At 34.4% G+C, this 25,069-nt stretch overlaps 1 protein-coding gene across 5 annotated transcripts in view; it reads right to left on the bottom strand.

Annotated features, from left to right (window-relative positions):
- Cnksr2 (connector enhancer of kinase suppressor of Ras 2) overlaps nucleotides 1-25,069 on the bottom strand; it is a 224,482-nt gene that overhangs the window by 66,761 nt on the left and 132,652 nt on the right. For 3 of the 5 annotated variants that reach the window (XM_057758961.1, XM_057758963.1, XM_057758966.1), the window contains 2 exons: nucleotides 14,629-14,718; nucleotides 12,691-12,905 (listed from right to left, as the gene is read on the bottom strand). In XM_057758961.1, the coding sequence (XP_057614944.1) occupies nucleotides 12,691-12,905; nucleotides 14,629-14,718 (305 nt within the window). The remainder of the gene's footprint in view (nucleotides 1-12,690; nucleotides 12,906-14,628; nucleotides 14,719-25,069) is intronic. The other 2 variants (XM_057758962.1, XM_057758965.1) reach the window with 1 other exon arrangement.

Raw genomic sequence — 25,069 nt, 5'->3', positions numbered from 1 at the left:
GTAGTCTCCTTTTATGATTACCACTCTTGTCTAAGCCACCATCTTTAGTTACCTTGACTACTGAAAGGTATCCTTACCATTCTCTCTGCTTTTGCTTTTAACCTCTTTAATTCAAGAGCCAGTGTGATCCTATTAAAATGTTCAGAATATTTTAATTCCTACATGTAATACTCTCCAATGCTTTCTCATTCTGAATATACATTCATATCCTTTCCTAATCTTGAACATGATGTGTTCTCTTATTACTTTTTACCATTCACTCTCCTTCTCATTAACTTTATTCCAGCCATAACGGCTAATTCCCTATCAAGCCAAAGTACAGGTCTATCTCACAGTCTTTACTCTTGCTGTTACCTCAGTGTTCCTTCACCCAGATATTATTATGGCTTACTCTAGATCTCCTTTAAGTAATCATTTAAATGTTTACTTTTAAAATAATTTCAGCATTCTTTATGTAAAATTGTTAGTCCTCCTGCAGTTAACACTCCCTGTTTGATTTTTCTTCTTAGAATTTAACAACAAATATGCTTATATTTCTTATTTATTGCACAGACTTCTTTTCAAATATGAACTCCAATAAAGAATTCTTTTTTATACACTGTTTTGTCCTCTGCCTATAATGGGGTTTAATATAAACTGAGTTCCTGGTTGTGAATGAATAACGACTGAGCAAAACACCAGCAAAGAGTCCATGATATAATCTTAACTAGGTGGTTATTTTAACCTACGAAGTTATTGTGTGGTGGTAGACAACAAACCAGCTATCTTCTCTCCAGTAATCCATGTGTGCAGCATATTCCTAAATATATGTTTTTAGTAGACCATTCCTTTGGGGATATCAAGAAAATTCTTTTTTATTCAGTCTTCTTTAGCATTATTTGCACTGAGATTGTTTTAGAACATTTAACATATTAGATTCAAGCTGTGGTTGACCAAAGTACATTAAATCTGTGTCAAAAGATATTGATGCAAATAATTATATGATGAATTATGAATGGATGTCTTGAAATTGAATGTGCTAAAATCAAAAGGCATTATGAAAGTATTGCTGATGTTCTTCTTAACCATGGTGATGCAATAGGATTCTGTTTGGCTATAAAAGATCCTTTTTCAGACATTTGCCTGAAAAGACCATTTGTTTTTCATTTGCCCACAGATGTTCTCTTCAAACTTCATTCTCCAGTCTTTTGGATGAAGAAGTGTGTGTGTGTGCGTGGGGGGGGGAGGGGTGGTAATTTGGGTCATTCTTATCCTGAAATTTTTCAGAAGCACTTATTTTAATTGTAGAAGAAAAATGACAGTTTCTGTGCTGCATTTTGAAAGCTCAGCTACTATTAAATTCTTCTCAAGTTGCAAATTACTGCACTTATGGAAAAATTTGCAATCAAAATACTCTCTTGTTGCAATATAGCAACTTTCTTTCACTGTAATTTTCCACAAAGTTCCAAGATTTCTTCAGTGACTAGTCAAACCAATAGCATCCCTTCATCTGCATAAGACAAGAAGGTGCTTAGCAATTTGAAGTACTTTGGATAAGTGACAGCTGCTTCTACATATTTAATTTTTCAAATAAACAAATAAACAAAATTATTTGAAGTCTTAAATATTTTATAAAGTAAAACACTTTATCTCTTACTATCTAATTATTATATTTTGGCAGTAAAAGAGCATAAATATGAGAAGTGGAGTATATGCTAATAGCACGAAATATTAAATAATCAAATCTTCTATTTGTGAGAAACAGCACAGAGCTTAACTGGTTAGTGGTGGTGATACTCTTACTCATGTACAACATGAAATAAACTTGGAACAGAGGCAAGTAACACTCGATGTTTCAGTTCAGTGGGGGTAAGGTAGTTCTTGGCTCTTCATGAATCTGAACTTTTTTCGACTAAGATGTATTCACATTGACTCAAAATTCATGCTTTGAAAACATAATCAATGAAGCTAATATGAAACAGAACGATAGTTTAGATGAGGCTACATTCTCTTCGAACTACTTAGATTAAACACAGTCAATGATTATTAAGAATGACTTTTCCCCAGCTTATGTAGGAAAGAATGACTGAAGCTTGTGCAGTACCCTATCTTATGTAAAGCTTCTTTTTACTTACTACAGTTGTATGGAGAAGAAGGGGGTGATTAATGCATGTTAACAAGAATTTCCCATTTAGAAAATAGAAACCATCATTCTAAGATCATGATAATTATTTACTGAGGGATTATTCTGTGTTAGATACAATATTAGGAACATGATGTAAGTTATCAATTTTCATTCTTACCAAAACCCAAACTAAACCACCACCACCACCAAGAACAGCTGTAAAGAGGGTTTCATTGACACTCTAGTAAGCAAGAGAAAACCGAGGCACGGAATGCAAAGCTGCTCACTCAAGATCACCTAAGGAAGGGCAGAGTAAAATTCAATCCTATGTGTCAACTCTGTGCTCCTAACCACCACATGCACTGCTGCCTTCAAAGCAGTATATAATCATAGTAGCCATTTAAAGGAGAAGAAATATGTCACAAATGTCAAAAAATGACACCAAGGCAATCATCTATGAATGCTTTCTGACATGTGATACAATTTCACAGCTATATTGAAAGGAAGGATTCTACAAAACAGAAAAGATAATAATATGTTAGTGGAGATAATTTAAATCAGTAACCCCTAGCTACAATTTTATGCTACATCAATTTATTTAGGAAGACATATTGTTCTGTAGGTCAGAAAGGATGATTTACTCTTATCACAATATAAAGGGTCATGTTAACGTCTCAGTTTTGTAAATGAGACAGAACTTAAGGTATGAAAGGTCAGAAAGCTCAGCCAAAGTAGGTAGGGATGAAAGTGTAGCCACATTTTATCTCGCCTATTAATGGCGGTAAATGAAATCTGCAGTTTGAAAATCCCCATGCCAATACAAGAATGAGGAGAGCATGGATCTGAAGAAGAGCCTGTATTTGTATTAATTCTTTATGCTGGAGAAATCTCCTGCAGCCCATTCACTGTTACACACACATTTTTTCCCACTAGAGTCATTCCTAATTAATTAAAAAAAATCATTGAAATTACTTGGCTCTGGGTCTCATGTTGTGTTTTTTTTCCCTCCTGTCTATTTAGGCAGAAACCATCTGTTTTGATCACTACTGGCTACTCAGCTCCACATGATACCTGTTGAAAACACAAATCAAGCAGTTACTAAACACCTGAGTGTGTCCAGAATCGTGGCATAGGCTGTAAATTACAACACCTCATACATAATCTGTCAGTACATCCTGTCTACTTATGTTCCAAACGTATCCAGAGTGTAATTCTGCTCACTACTTTTACTTTAGCATACAGGCTTTAAGCTGTTCTACCCTCTCACTTGATTTGACCCTATCCTATCTTATCTCCCTACTTCAATTCTTATCCCCAGCTCCTTCAATCTATTCGATATACAGCTGGAATAATAACTTAGAATATTCAGTTTTCGTTAGGAATGGAATGCAGTGCCAATGGAGCAACACTCTAGAAGAACCAGGAGACTTGACTTAGAAGTCTCCATATTGTAATCCCTATTCCAGTTCTATGTTTGCTGTCATGTCATTAGACTATTAGTGACTTCAATTTTCTTATGTGTAAGATCAAGGATTTCAATCAGATTCTCTTAGAATATTTTGTAGACTACTAAATTTATTTGAATGTCATTTGTAACTGAATAGCAGGTAATTAGTCATCCATGTAAATGTAATTACTGATGACTTAGGATTTATATGCACCTGTTTCAACACCAAAAGCTAGATGGTTCTTTAAAAAACACTGTTTAAGCTCCAACACATATGGAAATAAGCTAACACCAGCCACATTAGATACAGTTATTTTTGGGTATCTTACTGTTATGTATAATTAACATATATTTTGTACTTGAAACTGGTGGAAAGTCTTTAAAGGTACACGTAGAAATATAGCAGCTACTGCTCTGAACTTCTCCGTTTGTCAGAAACTCTTGACATATAGATATCAGAGAAATCAGGGTAGATTTGCCAGTCTTTTGTGACAAAGAGATGAGAATAACCAGAAAAAAGGAACACAAAGTGACTTAATATCTGGAATCAAAAGAGAAGAAAATAAATTATATATAAAAAGAAGAGAGTAACAATAAAAAAGAATCACTTCTAGAAGAGAAGGCACAAAATCTAAGTATCTCAACTGAATTGTGGTATGGTGATTTTTATTAACAATGATATAGCTAAATCACAATTACTGAAAAACTTTTCTGACTATTAACATAATGCTTTTCTCTGGAAAAAGAGTCTGAGATCAAACAGTTTTTCCTGGTTAAATTTAGTTTCAGACAATAATGTAGACATTTACTATCATGGAATTCTTTTCTGTCAGTGGACTTTGTTTCAGGAAAGCTAGCTTTTATCTTAATTCCTTAGTGGATAAAAGTATGTTTATGTCAAACTCTTACTCTGGGGTATTTTTGCCTAATACACTATACAAAACTTCTAAGATAACTATTTCAAATGAAACTATACACACCAGTTGTGTGAGGTTTTCTTGATCTGGAGCTTTTTCTTAATAGAAATATTTTTCAAAGAATACACGAGATCAAATTCAGACGTTGATTTAGAAAGTTTTCAAAGTTACCACTTGCAATCACCTCATTGAGAGATATCTCATATTTTTCTACTCTCACAATGCATTGTATAGTAAGAGTTGATATTAGCACAAAAAGAAGCTGGGCAGGATCAATTTAGAGTACTTGCTGGTCTGCCAGAGGACACAAGTATGGGTTCCAGTATTCATATGTTTTTTTTTTCAAACAATGCTCTTTAAAAAACTGTCTTCAAGAAACTAGGCTGTAATAGTCATCAGCAATTATGCCTGAATATATTTCATTAAGAGGAAAGTATGTAAGATTTAGACACAAATTAGCAAGGAAGAAAATTCAAAATTTGCAGACATGGGAATTAAAGACTGTAATTGACATTAAACAATAATAAATTTGTAGTTTAGAGGAAATAGATCAATTCCTTACAAAACCACAAACCACTTTTGTCAAGTTAGAGTGTGTTGAAACCATCAAGTGGACTGTATATTTAAGAATTTAGTGAAGAAAAGAATGTGCCATAAGTTATAGATTTACAGTCATAGTAGACTGTCACAGAGTTCTGAAGGTAAGGTAATTTTACTAGTTTTATTAAACTTCTGATGCATGGTTAAATAAGTTAAGGTAGCGATGCAATATGAGTAGTTATCATGGGAGTAAAATAACTTCTTGTTTATAAAATTTGAGGTTGCTTCTTGACAGTAGAAATAAGAAGCACCACAGGTTTATCAAATGAAAGAAAGTGAGGGTTTTCAAAGGCAAGTATGTGTTCAAAGAATTTGCGGTGACTCACCTTAGTAATCAAGTCAAAGGTCTCCAATTTGGAATTTGTCCCCCCTCCCCCTAAGGGCAACAAGGAATTCGTAGTAAGTTTAAAACTTAATAAATTTAAATTTATTAAATTCCTAATTTAATTGTTCTGTGTTCTGCTTTATATGGTCCCTTAATGATCAAACCAGATTTTGTGTTTTGTTTCCTGGCAGTCGTTAATCAGTAATTAGCAGAATAAGATCCACATTTGTTCATAAGTGGAACAGAAAAGACCGACTTTGAGAACTTGTTTTATATAGTATTAGGAGACATCACCTTCAAAGTGAGACGATATTAGTGAATCTTTTTTTTTGTTCAACACTGAATTTTAAAAAGAAAATGAATGAGAGAATTTAATATATTTACCTATCTTAAAGATCAATACATTTTAGGAATTTAATCAGTTTTTTAGGAATTCCTAAGATAAAAATCAAAGTATCATACACCAGGCTTACAAATACTTAAAAAAACTCCACAAAACAATAAAGTGAAATCGAATAACTCTAAACTTAATTAACACAAAAAGTTTTTGAGACACGGTCTCAATATGTAGTCCAAGTTAACCTTAAATTTGTGGTTCTCCTGCCTCAGCTTCCCAAATGCCAGGGTTATAAGCACTTAAATCACTTGACTTTGGCTCTAATTTCAACAGTTCTCTATTTAAGTGTATCTTTTCATGATTCGTTACATTTCTTTAATAGTTATACAACCATTTGGATTACACATTTCATGTTGAGTCAGCTTTGTGATTTTTGGGAAATTGATCAATTTCTTTTTAACTAAGAAATTGTTTTATGGTTTAGTGCCAGTTAGGCCTGAAGTAATGTACAGTTTTTCACTCCTAAATTTGGTAATTTGAGTCTTCTTTTTTCTTTCCTTAGTCTTGCTAGATGTTCATCAATACATTAAAAAAATCTCACAGCTATTGATTATATTGCTTCATTTTTCTGCGTATTCAGTTTCACGGAGACTCCTCTTTACTAAGTCTTCTTTCTGCTTTTCTGGTGAGATAGCACCTTGCTATGCAGACCAGGCTGGCCTAAAACTTGCAGTCCTTCTGCCCGCACTTCCCAAGTGTTGGGATTATAGGCACGCAACAGTATGTCCAGTTTCCTATTTTAATCTTGAGGTAGGAGTGGAAATCATGAACACTTCTTTGTTTTAATACAAGAAAAAAAATTTGAGACACGGTCTCACATTGTAGCCTTGGCTGGCCTGCAACTCACTATGTAGATTAGGCTGTCCTCAAATTCATAGATCTTTCCCTGTTTCTGTCTTCCAAGAGCTAGGACTAAAGGTGTGAACCAGAACTACTGGCCTGATACAATAATATATTGTTACAAATTCTCTAAGTATATGTGGTCTATTTTCATTCATTTTAATTTTCTTGAGACTTCCTTTTATCTAAGGATCATTCAGTAGTATGCTGTTTAATTTCAAGTAGTTGCATATTAATTTCCGTTTTGTTACTGATTTCCTTTTTTAAAAATGATCAACAGTGTATACTTTGCATTTTTCTTTTCTTTTAAAATTAAACTTTGCTTTATGGCTCAAGATATGATCTATCCTGATGAATGCCCAATGTATGCTTGAAAGGAATATATAACATGTTAGATAGCTGTCTTAGTTCCGGTTACTATTCCTGTGAGAAATGCCACAACCAAAAACAACTTAGGGGAGGAAAGGGGTTTATTTGCCTTACACTTTCATATTGCTGTTCATTATTGAAGGAATCCACAACAGGAACTCAAACAGGGCATGAACCTGGAGGCAGGAGCTGATGCAGAGGCTACGGAGGAGTACTGCTTACTGGCTTACATCAGCCCAGGGATGGCACTGCCCACAATGAACTGGACCCTCCACCATCAATGACTAAATAAGAAAATGTCCAATGGGCCTACGTACAGCTGGATCTTATGAAGGTGTTTTCTTAATTGAGTTCCCTCCTCTCAGATGACTTTAGCTTGTGTCAAGTTGACATAAAACCATGCAGCACAGTAACAGATACAATTCTGTGCACACAATCATTTTGTACATTTATATTCTTGCTAACATGTTTACTGATTCCATAAATTACTAAGAGAGGGATTTGAAGTCCCCAGTCATAATTGTAGATTTATGAACTTCTCTCTTCTGCTCTATTTTCATTCTTCTATTTTGGATCTCAATTATTGGTGCATTTATATGCAATATTGTTATGTATTCTTTGTAAATGAGTGATTTTTTTTTGCTTGTGGTAGACAAGGAAAGCATGACTTTTCTTTCCTTTTTTCCTTTTGTTTTTTTCTTGCTTTTACAACAGACAGGCATTGTTGAAAGGGTTCGTGTCCTATTGAACTACCTCCTTTCTGGCCCATTGGTAAAAGAGAAAAACTGTTTTATGGACCTTATTTTGTTTGTTTCCACTGTTAACTTTACACAAGTCTAGTCATCTATGAAGAGAAAACCTCAACTAAATAACTGTACCATCAATTTAGACTGTGGTCATGTCTATGAGGCTAACTGATGTAGGAGGGCCTGTGTCCATACTTTACAGCGGGGGAAATAGTTTATATTAATGCAGTATTATTGTGTGGGCACTCTACCTGTGGAGGATTCACAGCATCATTCTTAGACAACTGTGCTAAAACATGAATTATGACACATTAGAGGGCAAACTTCTTAACCTAAACTAAACTGAAATTGAAGGGAAGGAACTCACAGATAATTTATTATGGGAAAGAACAGCAACTAAACCAATCAGTAACTTAAAAAGTTCTAATGATGTATAAGCATAACTTCTCTCCTGACAACCATGTAAATTAGAACCATCTACATTGGGCTTCACTACTTTGTCATGGTTTCTTGGACAGCAGGTTTACTGGAAGAAACCTACCAAATTAAAATACTTAGCAAGTTCTATTCAAGTATTATTTTATGATTATTCAACTTGTAATTTAAAATTACCTAGTAGGGGACTTGAGGGTAGGCTCAGTGATTAAGAGCACTTACTGCTCTGGCAGAGGACCCAGGTTCTGTTCCCAGCACCCACATTAGGTGGCTCATAACTGCCTGTAACTTCAGTTCTAACGATTTTGGGAAACTTACACACATGCAGGCAAAATATGTGCATACACATTAAACAAACATATTATGTTCTGAAGGCTAACAGAAGAAATATATATGATATATAAATATGTCTCATTCAGATGCGTATATCAAGTTTCAAAAAAAGCATCTAGTAGGTTGGTAATAAGTAATATAAGTGATAATGTTATATTTCACTTCTGCTATTTTAGAATTCTATTATTTGGTGCATACACATACACATGTAAAACTGAAATTACTACTTGTCCATAAAAATCAAAGAAAGGATTTTCACTTCTGGGTCAAACCCAAAGCACCAATACATTTTTCCAGGGATAGTTCATACTTAGAATCCGTGCTCTGCAGAAGCGGACTACTGACAGACGTATTTCACAGTGCTGACGGCTGTGTGGGATTTTGTCAGTGCTACTATGATTTGACACAGTAAATACTTGGTTTTGAAATAACCAAGCTATCCACAGAAACCAGAGTAAGCACAAAACCAAGTATATATTTAAAATAGATATTTAATATGCTTGCATGCTCTTTGTTAAGGAGAAATGTGTCACAATGTATTGAAGCAATTTTCTAGGTGAATAAAGTCAAAATTAGGTAAAATTAATTGTACAATGATTGGCTCACAGATTGCTTCTTTCTAATACTAACTGTCCTCTTGCTTTAGTTACTGGGGTCCTGAAACAATGTCGTTAAATAAGAGAGCTGCCAGGCAGACCAACCTTAATCAGTTCAGCTACTTTAATAATGTTTATAATTTAATTCTAGAAAACATCCCTACTAGATGGTGAACTTTCCAAGTGAAAATGGCTTTGTTCATCTAAAGATGGGGTTTTTGGACCCAAATCTGGCACCTTTTATGTCTATGTAAAATGAACAGTCTCTTTTCCTTTTAGTACCACAAACAGAAACAGTATTAAGAATGCCAACATCATAGAATCATTTTGAGGACTCAACAGTAATGTGTAAGTTTCTGGCATGGAGTCATCAGAAGTTATCAGGAAATTTTAGCTAATATTTAATTATAGAAGTGATACTTATCAGCCTTTTGTATTCTATAATTCTTAGACGAGGGTCTACAGTTACATATGGTTTTAACTACTACAATTATTACCTTTCTGATAAAGTTATGCTAGTTTTGGAGAGTTGTTAAAATGTTGATGTTCAAATTTCAGTTCTACCATGTAACTACTTTCAGTTTCCTAACCTGTAAAATGAGTCTGACACCAGTACCTTCTTCATAGCTTATTGAGGTTGGATTAATACTTATAACGTGCTTAGTATAATGTCCTTTTGCAAATCAATTGCTTGTTAAATTAAAAAATAAACAAATAAAAAGTCTTAACACCCCTCCAATGACCTTTTAACTTAACAAAATATTTCCTCACAAATTTATCAGAATAGGCAAACCTCCTTATTAGAAATAATGTAACAGCTAAATGTTTCTACTCACATCTTAAAAATTAAGATGAATTAGAGAAATGTTGGGATGTTAGGAAAGGTGTTAATGGGTTTTTCAACACCTACTAAAAATCTGTTAACCTGGAAGGAGGTGGGAGGTCCTTGGACTCCCCACAGGGCAGGGAACCCTGACTGTTCTTAGGGCTGATGAGAGAGGGGGAGTTGGTTGGGGGAGGGGGAGGGATATGGGAGGCAGTGGTGGGGAAGAGACAGAAATCTTTAATAAATAAATAAATTAATAAAAAATGTAATAAATTAAAAAAATCTGTTAATAAGCTATTTTAAAATCATATTATGAAAGCATGGTGCATGGATACACAATCATATTTTATTCATTCTGGTATCTCTGCATGTATATTTAAAATAATAGATTAATTTTTTGCAGTCTTAATGAGATATGAAATACGCTTATTGTCATATCGTTATGTGTATATTGCACTAAGCAAAAGTGTACACTGATTTCTTTTTTAAAAGTTACTTCAGTAGGTTCTTGATTTATTTCACTGAATAATGCCATTTGGAAAGCTGGTAACAATTTCTTCTATAATATTGAAAGATGAGATTCAGGGCAATTCAGTTATTTATCTTTCTAAAGACTTCTTATTACATTTGGATTTCAAACAAACATACATACACTACTGCTTGTCTTTTCTTTGTGTGCCCTAAGGTCAGTTAGCAACTTCCACGTTTTCAGACAGAATTGAGCTATTTTACCTTCAAGTAAAACTAATATTAGGAATGAAGAAGAGTGTTAGCTGATGAGGTAGGCATGGTGGAATCTCTATAATCAGATAGTCAAGAAGGGAAGAAAGCAAGGACTGGCTGGCACTGAAGCTTTGTATAAGAGACATGGTATGTTGTCTTCCCTGGGACTGTAATAGAACATGCAAGTCAAAAATACTGAAAAGGGCACTAACATTCCATACAGTTCAGTCACTTCCTTATTGGTGGAGTTAGTCACTACAACTTAACAAGGTACTATATTACTATAAAATGATGATATAATCCCGATATCAAATTAACATTTTATCTAAATTGGAATGCAAACATCTGTAGACGCCATGGAATTAGTACTATAGCAGATACAGTGGCCTATGAAACTCAGTGTTCAATCTTTCCCTTAAATCCTATTGTATCAAAAACACCCATGTTATTCAAAGAATCAGGGAAAATGAAGATAAACATTTAATAATGAAGGTGATTAAGTTACATATTGATATTGACCTTGCATTTTCATGAAACTGTAACAGAAAAAAATGTTCATTTTTAAATGGGCCTCTAGAAATGAAGTTCCTCAACCAGGGTTTTGATTTTCCTCAGTAAATAATGAATGCTCTTTGGAAAAGTAGCAACAATTTCTACTCCTAGGTAATAATACACAATATTCTTAGCAGTTGGACTTGCTTTTTATGGCCTTCCTTTCTTCAATAATTCAAACGTTCGCAGGCCCATTCTCTATTTTCTTTCTCTGTATACACAAGTCTGTCCATGCACGACAGAATGGAACACACTGTATATATAAATGTGTTTGATTGATTACTACTCTTCCAAGGTTCAATCCAAACTCTCTACCAGCTAGTCTACTCTGAATCAAAGTGGCCTCTTGTTCCCTCTTCAGCTTCATCTCTAACTACCAGTTTTGCTTTTGAATAGGCTGGCAGTCTCTCATCTTGAGATCTTTGTTCAGGATGTTACTCAAAATTGGAACCAGGCTCTAGAGGAAGCTCAGTGATTGCATGGCTCTTCTGAGTTGTGATGATAACAAAAGTAGCCCCATTCACAGGTTATCAAAGAATACCGTTTTTAGATGCCCTTCATATGTTGCTGGAAAGAATAATATGATTTGTCAGCTATTTAAAGGGCTTGGCTGAGACATTTTAGACTCTCGTAGAGGAAGAGACAAGGAATACGAACTTTGGGAAAGGGAAGGTGGGCGTTGAAGCTGATGAAACTCTAATCGACATAAATAAAAACATTCTTTCTAACCTTTATGAGATTAGGAAAGATAATTTAACATAGTAACCCTGAGAGACAGTTCAAGAATAAAGTTCTTAACTCTTTCACATCTTGCATAGATGGCATACTTTAACAATATGGTAGATTTGATACTTTGAGCATTAAGTTTTATTTCTCCGACTACTAATTCAAGATCTCATAATCTTTTCCATGTATGTACATGTTCATGTGTGTGCACTTGAACATGGGCATTTACATGTCTACTTCCCCAGTACTAGGAGTACAGGACTGTGTGATTACAGATGCCGCTATGCCTGACTTTACCTGTGTGCTACAAATCTGGATTTGGTCCTCATACTTGTGCAGCAAACAGATTTCCAACTGAGCCATAACCCCAGCCCCAATCGTGTGCTGTGTCTTGCCAGTTTTACTAGCTAGCAGAAAGCAGATGGTCCTTTTTAAGTGGAATTATGAAATATGAAGCATTTGATCTCTAATCTGGATTTCTGGACCTTCCCAAGTATTTATTAACATACAAATCTTAACTACTCTTCTTTATCAATACTGTGCCTATTAAGTTATTTCATTAAATAGGATGTTGCTACAAAATAGGAATACTTTGACCATATGAGTTGTAATATGAATCAATCCCTAATAATTTTAAGGTCAATTTTTAATGTTAGAGTCTTTTATAGTGCAATGGGGAAAAATTGGATTTTAACAACAAAAGTAATTTGCCTTCCAAGAAAAGCTGTATGAAAGACTTTTTGAGTTTACTTACATGGTACAGTGTGGTTTCTGGAACTGGTGTGCCCAAGATGTCTTGTCTCAATGCATCCATTTGCAAACTAGGTAGCAGTGAATAGTGAGTTGGGCTATTACTCTTATCACCCTTCTTTTTTGACTTCTTTCCTGTGTCTTTTTTGCTGTTTCTCTGAAACATGTATTCTTCTTGAGCAATTTTTTCATTGCTCATATATCGAAGTAGAGAGTTTTCTACATAAAAAGAGAAATACACTGATATAAATATGCAAATATCTGAAGTGTACCATTCTTTCCAAATCGTGCTGTAAGATTTCACTTTATTACTTTACCTTGATTTAACTTACAATATATGTAGTGATAATAGTAGAACGTAATTATTTGGCATCCTAAGACAATAAGACATATCCTTTGGATTATTTCTTCTGGTTTGAACTCTGGTAACTACATCAGAATCACCTGCAGAACTTAAACTTTAAGCTCTGTATGGGTGGAACTTACACTTTTTAGGAAGCTCCACAGGAAAAGTCTCCTAAAACCTTGATGATAAACAATAGCCTCCAATGTTTTGGGTAACATTCTTGAAGAAGTTAAAGCCCACATTATAAACTTAGTTCATAGAATCCTTCCTTAAATTAGTAGTCAGCATTTAGTAGTTAGTATAAAAATTTCCCACAGGATGTCACTATTATAAGAAATCCCAAAGAATCTTAGAGATGGCATATGATAAGCATTTTAATTTTTTTCTTGATTTGTCCAATAAAATTAATGAGATTAGATACTGAAACTCGGAAAATAGAATTAATACATGTATGCAAAGGAATCTGACAGTGTCCTTGAACTTCTCAACATTTTTAAATCTCACTCTAAAAAAAAAGTGTTAAGGAGACTTATGAAGCAGACATTTATGCTTGCTTGCCCATGTGGTCTGTGGATGTTTTACAGTTTATTGGATAGAAATGATAAGTAAACGGGTCAACAATACCATAAAGGAAGCTTAGTTTCTAGGAACAGCTTTTGTTCTGTTGTCCATCTACAATTTATGGCTCTTCTGAAAGTAGAAGTAGCATCAGTAGCTGAGCCCACCTTATCCACACTTGGGAAGTCTACTAAGCTGTGAAGGTTTCACTTGCTCCTCCTACTGCTCACCTCGGTAATAGGCTAAGTGAATATAAAAACTTACTTTGAATAGATACTTCAAAAGTAGCCCACTCCCACGTAAGAGAATAACCCTGAACAGCAAACAGAACAGAAAAAGCAGAAAGCACCGGCTCCCCCAGTTCTCTGTGGTTTTTGTTAGGAGTCACTGGCCCAGTTTCCATCATACATTTCTTCTCAACCTATGTGCTTCAATGCTCATGATGAGGTTCCATCACATGAGGTTCCATGGACGAAGTCAGCTGCACTGCCGATTAATTGGGACTGATGACAAAACTGTTTCTATTTATTGAACTGAAATGAATTCTTTTATGCAGTTTCACACTTCTGACCTTGCTTCCAAATATAAACTTTCAATTTACAAATCTTCTTCTTTCTCTGTGTAATTATCTGCCTTGAACATCTTAGAAGGCATTCACATAAAACACCCATTACTAATGTTTTTTTTTTTTTAAGATTTATTTATTATGTATACAACATTCCTTCCATGTATGCTTGCAGGCCAGAACAGGGCGCCAGATCTCATTATAGATGGCCGTGAGTCACCATGTGAGTGCTGGGAATTGAACTCAGGACCTCTGGAAGAGCAGTCAGTACTCTTAACCTCTGAGCCATCTCTCCAGCCCCACCCATTACTAATGTTGAAGGGAATCAAATATTGGTCTGGCTTCACTTAGTTGTACTGTCAGTCAATGACAGAGTAAATTTCTGCTAACGCCATAATAATCTATTTTAAAAACATTTAATTTTGCTTTTTGTTCAAATAACCCAGCCTACACTGAAATTCTAGAACACTTACCTCTTCTACTATCTCTCTTCATCTTATTTGGATCTTCATAGTCCCCCACCCAATTATATTCGACTGGCATAGATATAGGTCGTAGCTTGCCTAAACACAGAGAACAAAGTTCACATCACATTGGTTTTCTTCCCCAGGTAGGCTTATACTCTTTATATTTTCAGCTACAGTATACAAAACACACTCTCATATGCAACGTTATGGTTGGCATGTGTGGATGAAGAAAATGTGTGTTTTGAGCCAGAAGGTGAAACTGCCTCTGAGAACTATCCAGATAATACTAGTTTAAAGTGCTTTTTAGAGTTAATAAAGAATATCCCATGTTTGCTCTCGTTGGAGTCCTGGATATTAAGGTTATATAATATTTTACAAAGAAGATCACTATTTCCATATTTCTTTTCATTAGTTTAGTAATGGATTTCAGTCTTATTCCATATTGCCTTTAAATCTATGTTATTGCTACACACTTCTAAGGTAATGGATCCTTGCATTTAATCTTACTTTTAGAACATTAACTTGCTGTTTCTGATCTACTATCACAAACTAACTTAATTTTAACTAAATTATAGCAACATGCACTTGGATATTACCCTGCCTTAGCAATATGTGGATTCTGTTTCATGGCCTTAAACCTAGACCTGCATGTTTTGATACAATAAGTATGTCTAGTTTGTAGAATCAAGTAGTCACTTCTTTGTCCAATTTCTTTCTGGGTCTTTTTCCTCAATAAATACCACTTTAATTTAGCAAGCAGCAGTCATAGCAAAGACTTCACATAGAAGACCCTGGTAGAGATAGGAAAGAACTGAAGCAAAGATGAGAAAATAATGCTGCTTACTGGCTAATTTTTCTTGGGTTGCCCAGCCCACTTTCTTATATAAGACCACCTGACCACGGGTAGAGTCACCCATAATAAGCTTGGCACTAACCATCAGTCATTAATTAAGAAAATGTTGTGCAGTTTTGATTAAAGGTCAAACTTATAGAAAAAAATCCTTAATTATATCCCCTATATATATATAGGTGGCTATAGTTCACATTGAGTTGATAAAAAAGACTACTCCATACATACTGCAATCTTGACTGATGAATATAAACTACCAAATAATAAAAGATTATGAATAATACATTTTTGTTTTGAAGAGAGTATTTTTATAGTACATGAAGATATATTAAGTTTCATTGCCTTAATTTTCATGCGATTTAATAAAATCCATTTGGAAAATTGTGCAAAAAAAAATAAAAAAATAATAAATATTCAATGTTCTGGACACTCAAGGGCAAATCTAGGTCCCTGAACACTTGGGTGTAGTCCCAGCTAGCTGGCAAAAAGACTTTCAGTTGGTGGTAAATTGTGTCTAAGTGATTATCTCTGTTGAATTCCCCATAACAATGTATTTCTAGAATACTTGAAAAATTTGAAGTTAATGCCTGTGGGATGAAGAGCTAGGAATATGGGACTTATGTCAATCATATCTGCTTTTGAATGAGAAGAAAATTTACCAGTTGCATCATTTAATTTTTAGTACAACTGCTCTAGCTCCTGCTTGCCTGCTGCCATTTTCCCCATCACTATGGTCATGGGTTCTAATCCTCTAAAACCGAAATTCCCCAATAAACTCTTTCTTCTATAAAAAATAAAAGAAGACCCTGGTAGAGCAGTCAAGTATTTTGTTCAATTTAAATTTCCTGAAGTAAAGAATAGCTAATGAAAATCAAATCACCCAAAAGTTTAAAAAATATATATATGACAAAAGGTCATAGTTTAATAAATTCTGAATCAATGAAAACCAGAAATCTATAAGACTTGGATCATAAAAACAAGATATCACAACAATAAAAGTGCATATAAACACTAACTCTATGTCATGTACTTCCTAAGAGTTTTATAAGTATTGGATCATTAAAACCTTATGCTTATTAGGATTTATACCTTTTTACCATGAGAAAACTGAGACCTGTTAAGTAATGTGTCCAAAGGAACACATCTGGTAAATGCCTAATATCAGGATTCAAATCAAGGCACATGAATACCAGTTGTGACATAATTTTTGGTGACATTTACCATTTTCAAAGTACCACTTCATATATTTCTAATGAAACTACATATAGAACGGCAAATTCAGCAATCCTTTCTCTTTTAATCTTTCAGTTAACCTCTTTCCTTTCTTCACTGCATGAATTAAATTAGATTTTTGTCAGATAATTAACATGTATTAATTATGAAAACTAAGAGGGTTAATTCTACATGTACATGTAGATAGCATATTTAGGTAGCATTTACTGTCCCTTACTCTTCTCTTTCTGATGCCTTCTTTTGCATCTCTACAAGTTACCCTTATAGTTTCATGTCTTTTTTATATACCAGCCAAAAAAATTAAGAAATGTAGATTTTAACTCCTCTAGAAAAATACATCAACCTTATACCTTTGAATTATCTGTACAGACAAAATTTATTTAGTATATTTTGCTAGGCTATTTTAAAGTCTGAGCATTAACTGGACATGATAAAAATTATTAATGAGGCAGCAATGTGGTATTATTTAATCTTTCAAGGCTTGCAACTGCCTTTATAAGTTGTCGCTTATGATTTTAACATTCTTATGTAATTTATCTCTGCTCTTTTTGCACAGTAACAATGAGTGAGATGACGTAGTTCCATCTATTCTGCCCATCAAGGGTAGGGTAAGCATGTAAGAAGTCGTCTTTGAAAAATTCCTATTCCATTGCTTTATTGATCAGTTCCCCAAATTTTCCATTTTATAAGTGCTACATTTTCAAGAGAGCCACAACTTATTATTTTAGCATGCATACCAAAACTAATGCAGCTAATAGCACCTTTACATGCCACCAAAATATTGTTTTGAAAAGCAAAAATCTAATAAATAAGAATTATTCATTTACTATCAAATAAACAGTTATGTATTGAAAAACTCGTGTGTTGGTTTTAAAAGCATTAGTAGTCTGGAGTCAAGTACAACACAAGACGAGCAGAGACACTTCTCACATAGCATAGGACACGCAGAATGTAGTCACTGCATCTGGGTAATATCTAAGATGCCAACAGAGTTAACCCATTAATTCATGTTTCAGTTGCCAGAGGAACAAATATGTATATAACTTTTATACTGATGATTCTGGGAGTCATTATTTAACTTAATTATACTGTACATTATCAAAACAAAATTGAAGGAAAATAGAGAGATTTCAGAAAAGGCCAGAAAGAATTAAAATTCCTTTTTTGAGAAATCAGATGTGCTGGTTGATTTTTGTAAACCTTCACAAACCTAGACATATCTGAGAAGAGAGAATCTTAATTGAGAAAATGTCTCCATAAAAGTAGCCTGTAGGCAAGCCTGTTTTTTTTTTTTTTTTTTTTTCGGGGGGGGGGTGCTGATGATTGATGTGAAAAAGTTCAGCCCAGTGGTGCCATCCCTGGGCAGGTGGTTCTGTGGAATATAAGAAAGCACACTGAGTAAGTAAACCATTAAGCAGCTTTTATTAGTGGCCCATTCTTCTATCCCTTTTCCATGACCTGATTTACCTGTAGGATGGGCTATGAGGGACATATATGTTAGTTGAAATAAAAAATTTCTTTTGGTTATAGTGTTTGATCACAGCAATAGAAATCAGGGTTGTGTTATTATTATAAATCAAACAATGAAAATTTAAAAAAATATTTAAAAAATAGGTAGACATTGACTTAGGTAAAACTAAATAATTTTGCTTGTCAATATTAGTTTGTTTTTTTTCTTTTGGGACAGTGTTTCTGTGTGTAGCCTGTCTCTCCCAAAACTCTCTCTGTAGACTAGGCTGTCCTCAAACTCAGAGATCTGAGTGCTAGAATTAAAGGTGTGCACGACCACTGCCCAACGTCAATGTTACTTTAAAATGTCCTCCTCCACTAAAATATAGAAACAGATTTATTTTCATGAGATATTAAGTTCAAATGGTAAAAGAACTTTATAGTTCCAGTGTACTTAAATATATACTGTGATTTATGCATGTATTTTAAGATCATATACTTAAGAATTCAACAAAAACATTGGTTCATAAAATTAAAACACATTTGATCTAGCATTACATAAAGGTTTATAAATCTATGAAAACTACTGTGGAAAATGTACTATCTTTATATAGCAGTGCATTAAGTTTTGAGGATGCAATTAGTATTATTATTTTATGAGAAAAATTACAGAGAGAACTGTCGTCAAGAAAGGAAAACTAGGGCTGGAGAGATGGCTCAGTGGTTAAGAGCATTGCCTCCTCTTCCAGAGGTCCTGAGTTCAATTCCCAGCAACCACATGGTGGCTCACAATCATCTGTAATGGGGTCTGGTGCCCTCTTCTGGCCTGCAGGCATGGACACAGACAGAATAGCGTATACATAATAAATAAATAAATAAATAAATAAATAAATAAATAAATAAATAAATATTTTTTAAAAAAAGAAAGGAAAACTAAAGCTCCTCTAAATTTTTTTTTGTTGTTATTCACTACCTATTAGAGTAAAATGTTATTTCTAAAAGGATAAGGCATCTGTTACTTCTGGAGTTCACTTTGAATCTTATCCAGGAGCCTGGTCACACTTCTGTGTTAATACCTTATCGTCTAACCATTGTTTTGTTATTTAGGTGTTTATATGTGCTGTACGTCTGAAGTTTTCTAACTGGAATCATTATAGTAGTTAGGGTTGTATTTTTTTATTGTAGTCTAATAAGTGTGAATAATTATTTTGTGGTTTGACTGAATATTATTTCAAGATTAATGGCAAGTAGCCTTTAAAAATATGAACTATGTTTAACTGAAAACTCCCCACAAATGGGATATGATTTTCTAACATTAAGATTATAGGTAACAATAGAGTAGTTTATAATGATGTATCTAAATTATTCTGAGGTAAAATTTACTAAAAACATAACAGCTTCTTTAACACTAGTGCATATAATTGCTTATAAATAAATGTCTTTATTAGGTGATATTAAAAATACTAGAATGGCAAATGACAGAATGATTTGCTCAACCTGTTGTATTCCCTTAGCATCTTTCCTGATACCTTTGGTGTATATACAATGCTTATTATACTATGTTGTTGCTGTCTACTTAGATGTTGCTCTACTTCCTCGCAGTAACCAGATCTTACATAGCTTTGTTATGACTATCCATCGCAGGCTCAGAGATAGCATTCATAAAAGGATGTCACATAGTAAGGAAACCCCAAGTCATCAGATTGCTCATTTGATCTTATTGCCTCTCACCCTAAAGGCATTAAAGAGAATGCCTTAAAGCAACCCCTTTCACCCTATAATCTACCAACCCAGCACTTTGTTAGCTTTCTCTACTTCATCAAAATCACCATCAGAAAGCTGCTTTAGATGATCAACCTCCAATTCTTCTCCATATCCTCTCTTGAATGCTTGCTTTGCCTTACTATTCCACCAAAACATCCACTACCAAGGACACTAGGGCTTCCACATTGCTAACTTGAACTCAGTTTAGACCTCTTGACCTTTCTGTGTCCGCAGCATTGGTGATAGATTCTTCTTTCTTTGAAATGCTGTTCATACTTCCCCCCAGGACTCTGTCCCTCATGGTTTACTCTCTTTTCTTTCTAAATTCACATGTATCATTCAGAAGTAAGCAGAAACACCTACTTCTTCCATGACATAATTCTTGTTCATTTCTTCTCCTAGTTCTTCATGATATACCAACTTTGTTCAAATAGTAGTGATTTAGTTGAATGGTTTATGTCTTTCTTTTAGGGAAATTAAATATAAATTTAATGAGAGAAAACACGCCTCTGCTGTGGTGTACTCTTCACTTGTGGTATTCCCATACTCTGAATAGTGCCTTAAATGCAACAACTGTTTTGTACTTTTAAGCAGCTTGTTAAAAACAAAACAAAACAAAACAAAACAAAACAAAACAAAACAACAAGGGGTTTCTTCATGCACTGGACCCGACCACCTATGCTCTAAATCACACCTCAGTGTTTGTATTTTCATAGCTTTGTTCCTCTTCCTGTGTTTCCCACCCATCCAAGGCAGTATATCACTCTGGCCCACACACTACATTTGAAACAATTTTAAAAGATTTTTATTTGTATGTCTGTGTGAGAGTCTGTCATGGGCATGGATATACACACACACACACCTCTGGAAGAGCAGAAGTACTCTTATTCACTTCATTATTTAAAAAAAAAGCCAAATTGAGCTTTACAAAGCTTCCTGGTAGGCAAGTCAGAACTACAAGTCCTTGTTCCTGATTTATCTTCTAAAAACGTTTCCATGGGTAGCATGTCCGTTGAAACACCAGTGAGCTGCTTCCTTTTCCAATCTTACCATTCCCCCTTTCCTCCCTCCACGCACAAATCATTAGGTTTCAGGATAATAAATAGCACCTGGGAAGCAATATTCTTTCCATAGTTGGCAAAGGTTAAAAAAAACGTGCAGAGAAACTCTCCAAAAGTCTGACATATTACTTAATTCTCACAGGAAAGTTACATATATACACATCTGTTCTAAATATTTTAGCCAATAATTTGGCTAATAATTTGAGTATAGTAAGGAATGCTTAAGCTATAAGCATGCTATGTAAACCCATCAAATTCTGCACATACCAGACACAAAAATTACTTTCAGATGGTTGACTGCATCTCTAGGAAAACATCCTGGGGTTATTTAAGGTAAAGAAACACACATTTGAAGAAGAAAAACTGAATTAATGGAAAGTCAGTAATTTTTCTGAAGGAGAATGAAAACGTATCTGGATCGAATAAAATAAGTAAGAGTGGGTGCTTTCATATTTAGTGTTACTTAAAAATTTTGTTTTTAGGTAAAAGACCTTGGGAAAAAGTGGTTTGTAAGTATTTCAACGGGCTGTTTGTTTAAGAATGGTTTATAATAACAAGTATAAATAATAAAAATCCAATATAAACTTTGAATTTGTTATTATTTTCAGTTTCACTAATGAGAGACAAAAAAACAATTGCAATATTTTTTTTCTAAAAATAAGTCATATCTCATTGTGCTGTGTTCAGTTGATATCCCTCGGAGGCTTGCTGAAGGGAAATGGAGGAGCAGTGGATCTGGGGGAGAGGGGAGGAGGTTCGGTCTGGGATGAGTGGAGGGAGGAGAGGATGTGGTTCAGATGTATTGTGGCAGAAGAAGTCTGGGCCCTCCTTTGAATATTGTAGAACATGGAGTAAAACAGGATTTGATAATACATTGGCTTCTTGCTATACTCAGCTTTAATACAGACTTGAACAAGAAAGATGGCATGGACATGCAAAGTTATTTGTTTAAATGTATACATTTAAGTTAATTGCAAATTAAAGCAATTAAAAATTCTTAGTAAAACAATATATTGAAAGCTCTACCCATATCCAGAAGGCAGTCACATTTCCTCATGAAAAGTGAAAAGATACGCCTTTAATCCCAGCACTTGGGAGGCAGAGGCAGGCGGATCTCTGTGAGTTCGAGACCAACCTGGTCTACAAGAACTAGTTCCAGGACAGGCTCCAAAGCCACAGAGAAACCCTGTCTTGAAAAAACAAAAAAAACAAAACAAAACAAAAAAAAAAGTGAAAAGATTACCAATTTAAGGTTCACATTTGAAAATAAATGACATCCTATAGCAATTTAACAATTTAACAATTCAATCAAAATGCTTCATTGATTGATCACTGAAGGCCACAAATGAAAAAAAAAGAAGCCAATTTGTGTTCCTTCTAAAACCCGTTCATTAACATGTATTATTTCTGTAGCTGTAGATTTCTGTAGAAATGGAGAGTACATTGGCATTACTGGGTATGATATCCATTAAACAATGACAGGCTGTCACACTGACACTTTTAATTGGTGGGACAATGTTTCAATTATTTGCAGTAATGTATGTGATAGTTATTGACATAAGCAGGATCTTACATTTAGCCCCCTGTTCTTGAAAAATATTAAACATGACACTTGAGATTTTCTATTTTTAGGGATCTATTTTCTTCAATGGATTATATAAAAAACATTTTGCAATGATATCAGTATTTCTTCAAGTGAAGAGTATAGAAAACCATGTACTGATCTTTTTTATTTCTAACCCCTTTTTCTTTTTATTGAGTTACATATTTTTCTCTGCTCCCCTTTCTTCCTCCCCACACCTCTTATCTATCTATCTGTCTGTCTGTCTGTCTATCTAAAATTTGCTTTGGAATTTTATTACAAATACAATTTATTCTATAAATAGACTCTATCTGTTTTTTTGTGCAAGACAAAAATAAATGAAGATTTCTAACAAACCAGCTATGGGGCAGGCTGCAGCTCGTCTAGATGTTCGTATCTCAAAATGCAAAGAAATTTCTGTCATTGATACCAACGATCTAAAGTGTTTAAGCTGAATTCCAAGCCTTTCAGTGTTTCCCAAATGCCTTCTATTAAGCATTTGTTCCACTGGAAAGTTAATACTATTTTGTGACCCAAAGAAACAAAGACTAATGTACAAATGCATTAGAGAAACACTGCATATAGTCCAAATGCAAGTAGGCATTCAACACAGTTTGCATTTATTAATCTACAAGAGGAGTAAAAAATATGATTATACCGTAGTCTTATTTAACTACATAACTTTTCTTAAATGGACTTTCAAAACCAGAGATTTATAGAAAATTGTCAAGAAAATGTCAGATTACTTAGTTCACATTTGTGATTTGAAAGCTAACACGAACAGCTTTATCTATATGTTAGCAACTGTTGATTGTTACATTTGCAATAAGAGAAAACGCACTCTAATTTTAACTAGGGAAATAATGTATCATATCTAGCTCCAGAGGATGTTATGGTTAGTTTGTTTAACTGTGGGGGCAGAATAGATAATTACAGACAGTTATAATCACATACTATTTTTGATCAGAGAATATGCTAATCATGAATAAATGTAGGTATATATTTCCAAAGGGCTAATTCCCTAGGCTCTTTTAACTAAAAAACAAACAAACAAACAAACAAAGAAACAAACAAAAAACAAGACAATGATCTCTGTATTATATAAGTTCTCTAACTTTGATTTTTTTTCTAGTATCTGTTTCTGTAAATTGGTTGGTTAAGGTAGTCAGGGTTTCTCACCAACAACATTCTGGACTTCTTATGTTTGGATACAGTCTGGTACATTGCAGGGATGTAGATTAGCAACCTTATCTTCTCCTTGAACTACTGGGCACCATTAAGAACCTGCATCCTGCCATGCTTTGTGATGCTAATGGAAGGCCTGCCACTTTATGAATGGAGATGGAGGAGGAGTAGATGCTGGGGGTGGGGGTAGATGGGAGGCAGGGGAGGGGAAATTGCGATTGTGATGTAAAGTAAATGAAAAAATTTAATTAACAAAAAAAGATGGTATTCAAAACAGACCCTGTACCCTTTATTATGCCATTACTACAAAGACAAAATTAGCTAAGAAATTGTCAAATGTCTTCTGATGGGTATGCCTCCCTCCAGATGAGAAATGCTGTTACTTTCTGTTCTTGGCTTTTCCATTCTGTCTGTACAGGGAGCACCATTTCATATGGACCACATCATTCCACTGATAGTCATGTGAAGGTGTTGTTATTCTTCTGAAAAGAGAACTAAATAACCATTCTGACACAGCTATCTTTACACTTTTTTTCTGTATATTAATGCTCTGGAACCTATTGAAAGTTTCCCTTTCTTTACTATTTTATCTAATAGCTGCTTCCTTGAATTTTTGCAAAACAAACCTTTCTTCCAAGGGCCCATGTCTTTGAGAGTTTCCAACACTTTTATTTATTTCCCACATCATTTTATCCTTTTATCTTGTCTAAGACTTAAATAGTTCGCTATTGCTTTAGTAGAGAGACCGAATATGAAGATATACTTTTACTGTTTTGATCCTTTATTTACTAGGTCCTGTAACAGGGAGGACATTAAGTGCTAAAATGATTCAAAAGCAGATGAAATTCTTTGGCACATTTTATTTATGAGCAGCAACCACTTACTATGCCATTTAGGTACCATTTCTTTTCTTTTTTTCTTTCTTTTTGGTTTTTCGAGAGAAAGTTTCTCTGTGTAACAGTTCTAGCTGTCCTGGAACTAGCTCTGTAGACCAGGCTGGTCTCGAACTCACAGAGATCCGCCTGCCTCTGCCTCCCGAGTGCTGGGATTAAAGGCGTGCGCCACCACCGCCCAGCTAGGTACCATTTCTTAAGAACATCAGATGAGAAAAACATTGTGCTAAGTGACTGACATATGCAAGCTAATGTTTAGTTCTTACAGATATAGTAATAGTAGTGCTATTCCGTTTTTCCAGATGAAATCCTCTATTAAGCTCAAGTTCAAGTATAGCCAAGCTCTGACACCAACACAAGCAACCTGCCTTTGAAACTAATGTGCTTTAATAACTTCTATGAATAAAGCTGAAGAAATTGAGAAAGAGAG

Source organism: Chionomys nivalis, chromosome X, assembly GCF_950005125.1.
Source record: "Chionomys nivalis chromosome X, mChiNiv1.1, whole genome shotgun sequence".
NCBI classification, from domain to species: Eukaryota; Metazoa; Chordata; class Mammalia; order Rodentia; family Cricetidae; genus Chionomys; species Chionomys nivalis.
This window is presented reverse-complemented; position numbering and strand designations above follow the sequence as displayed.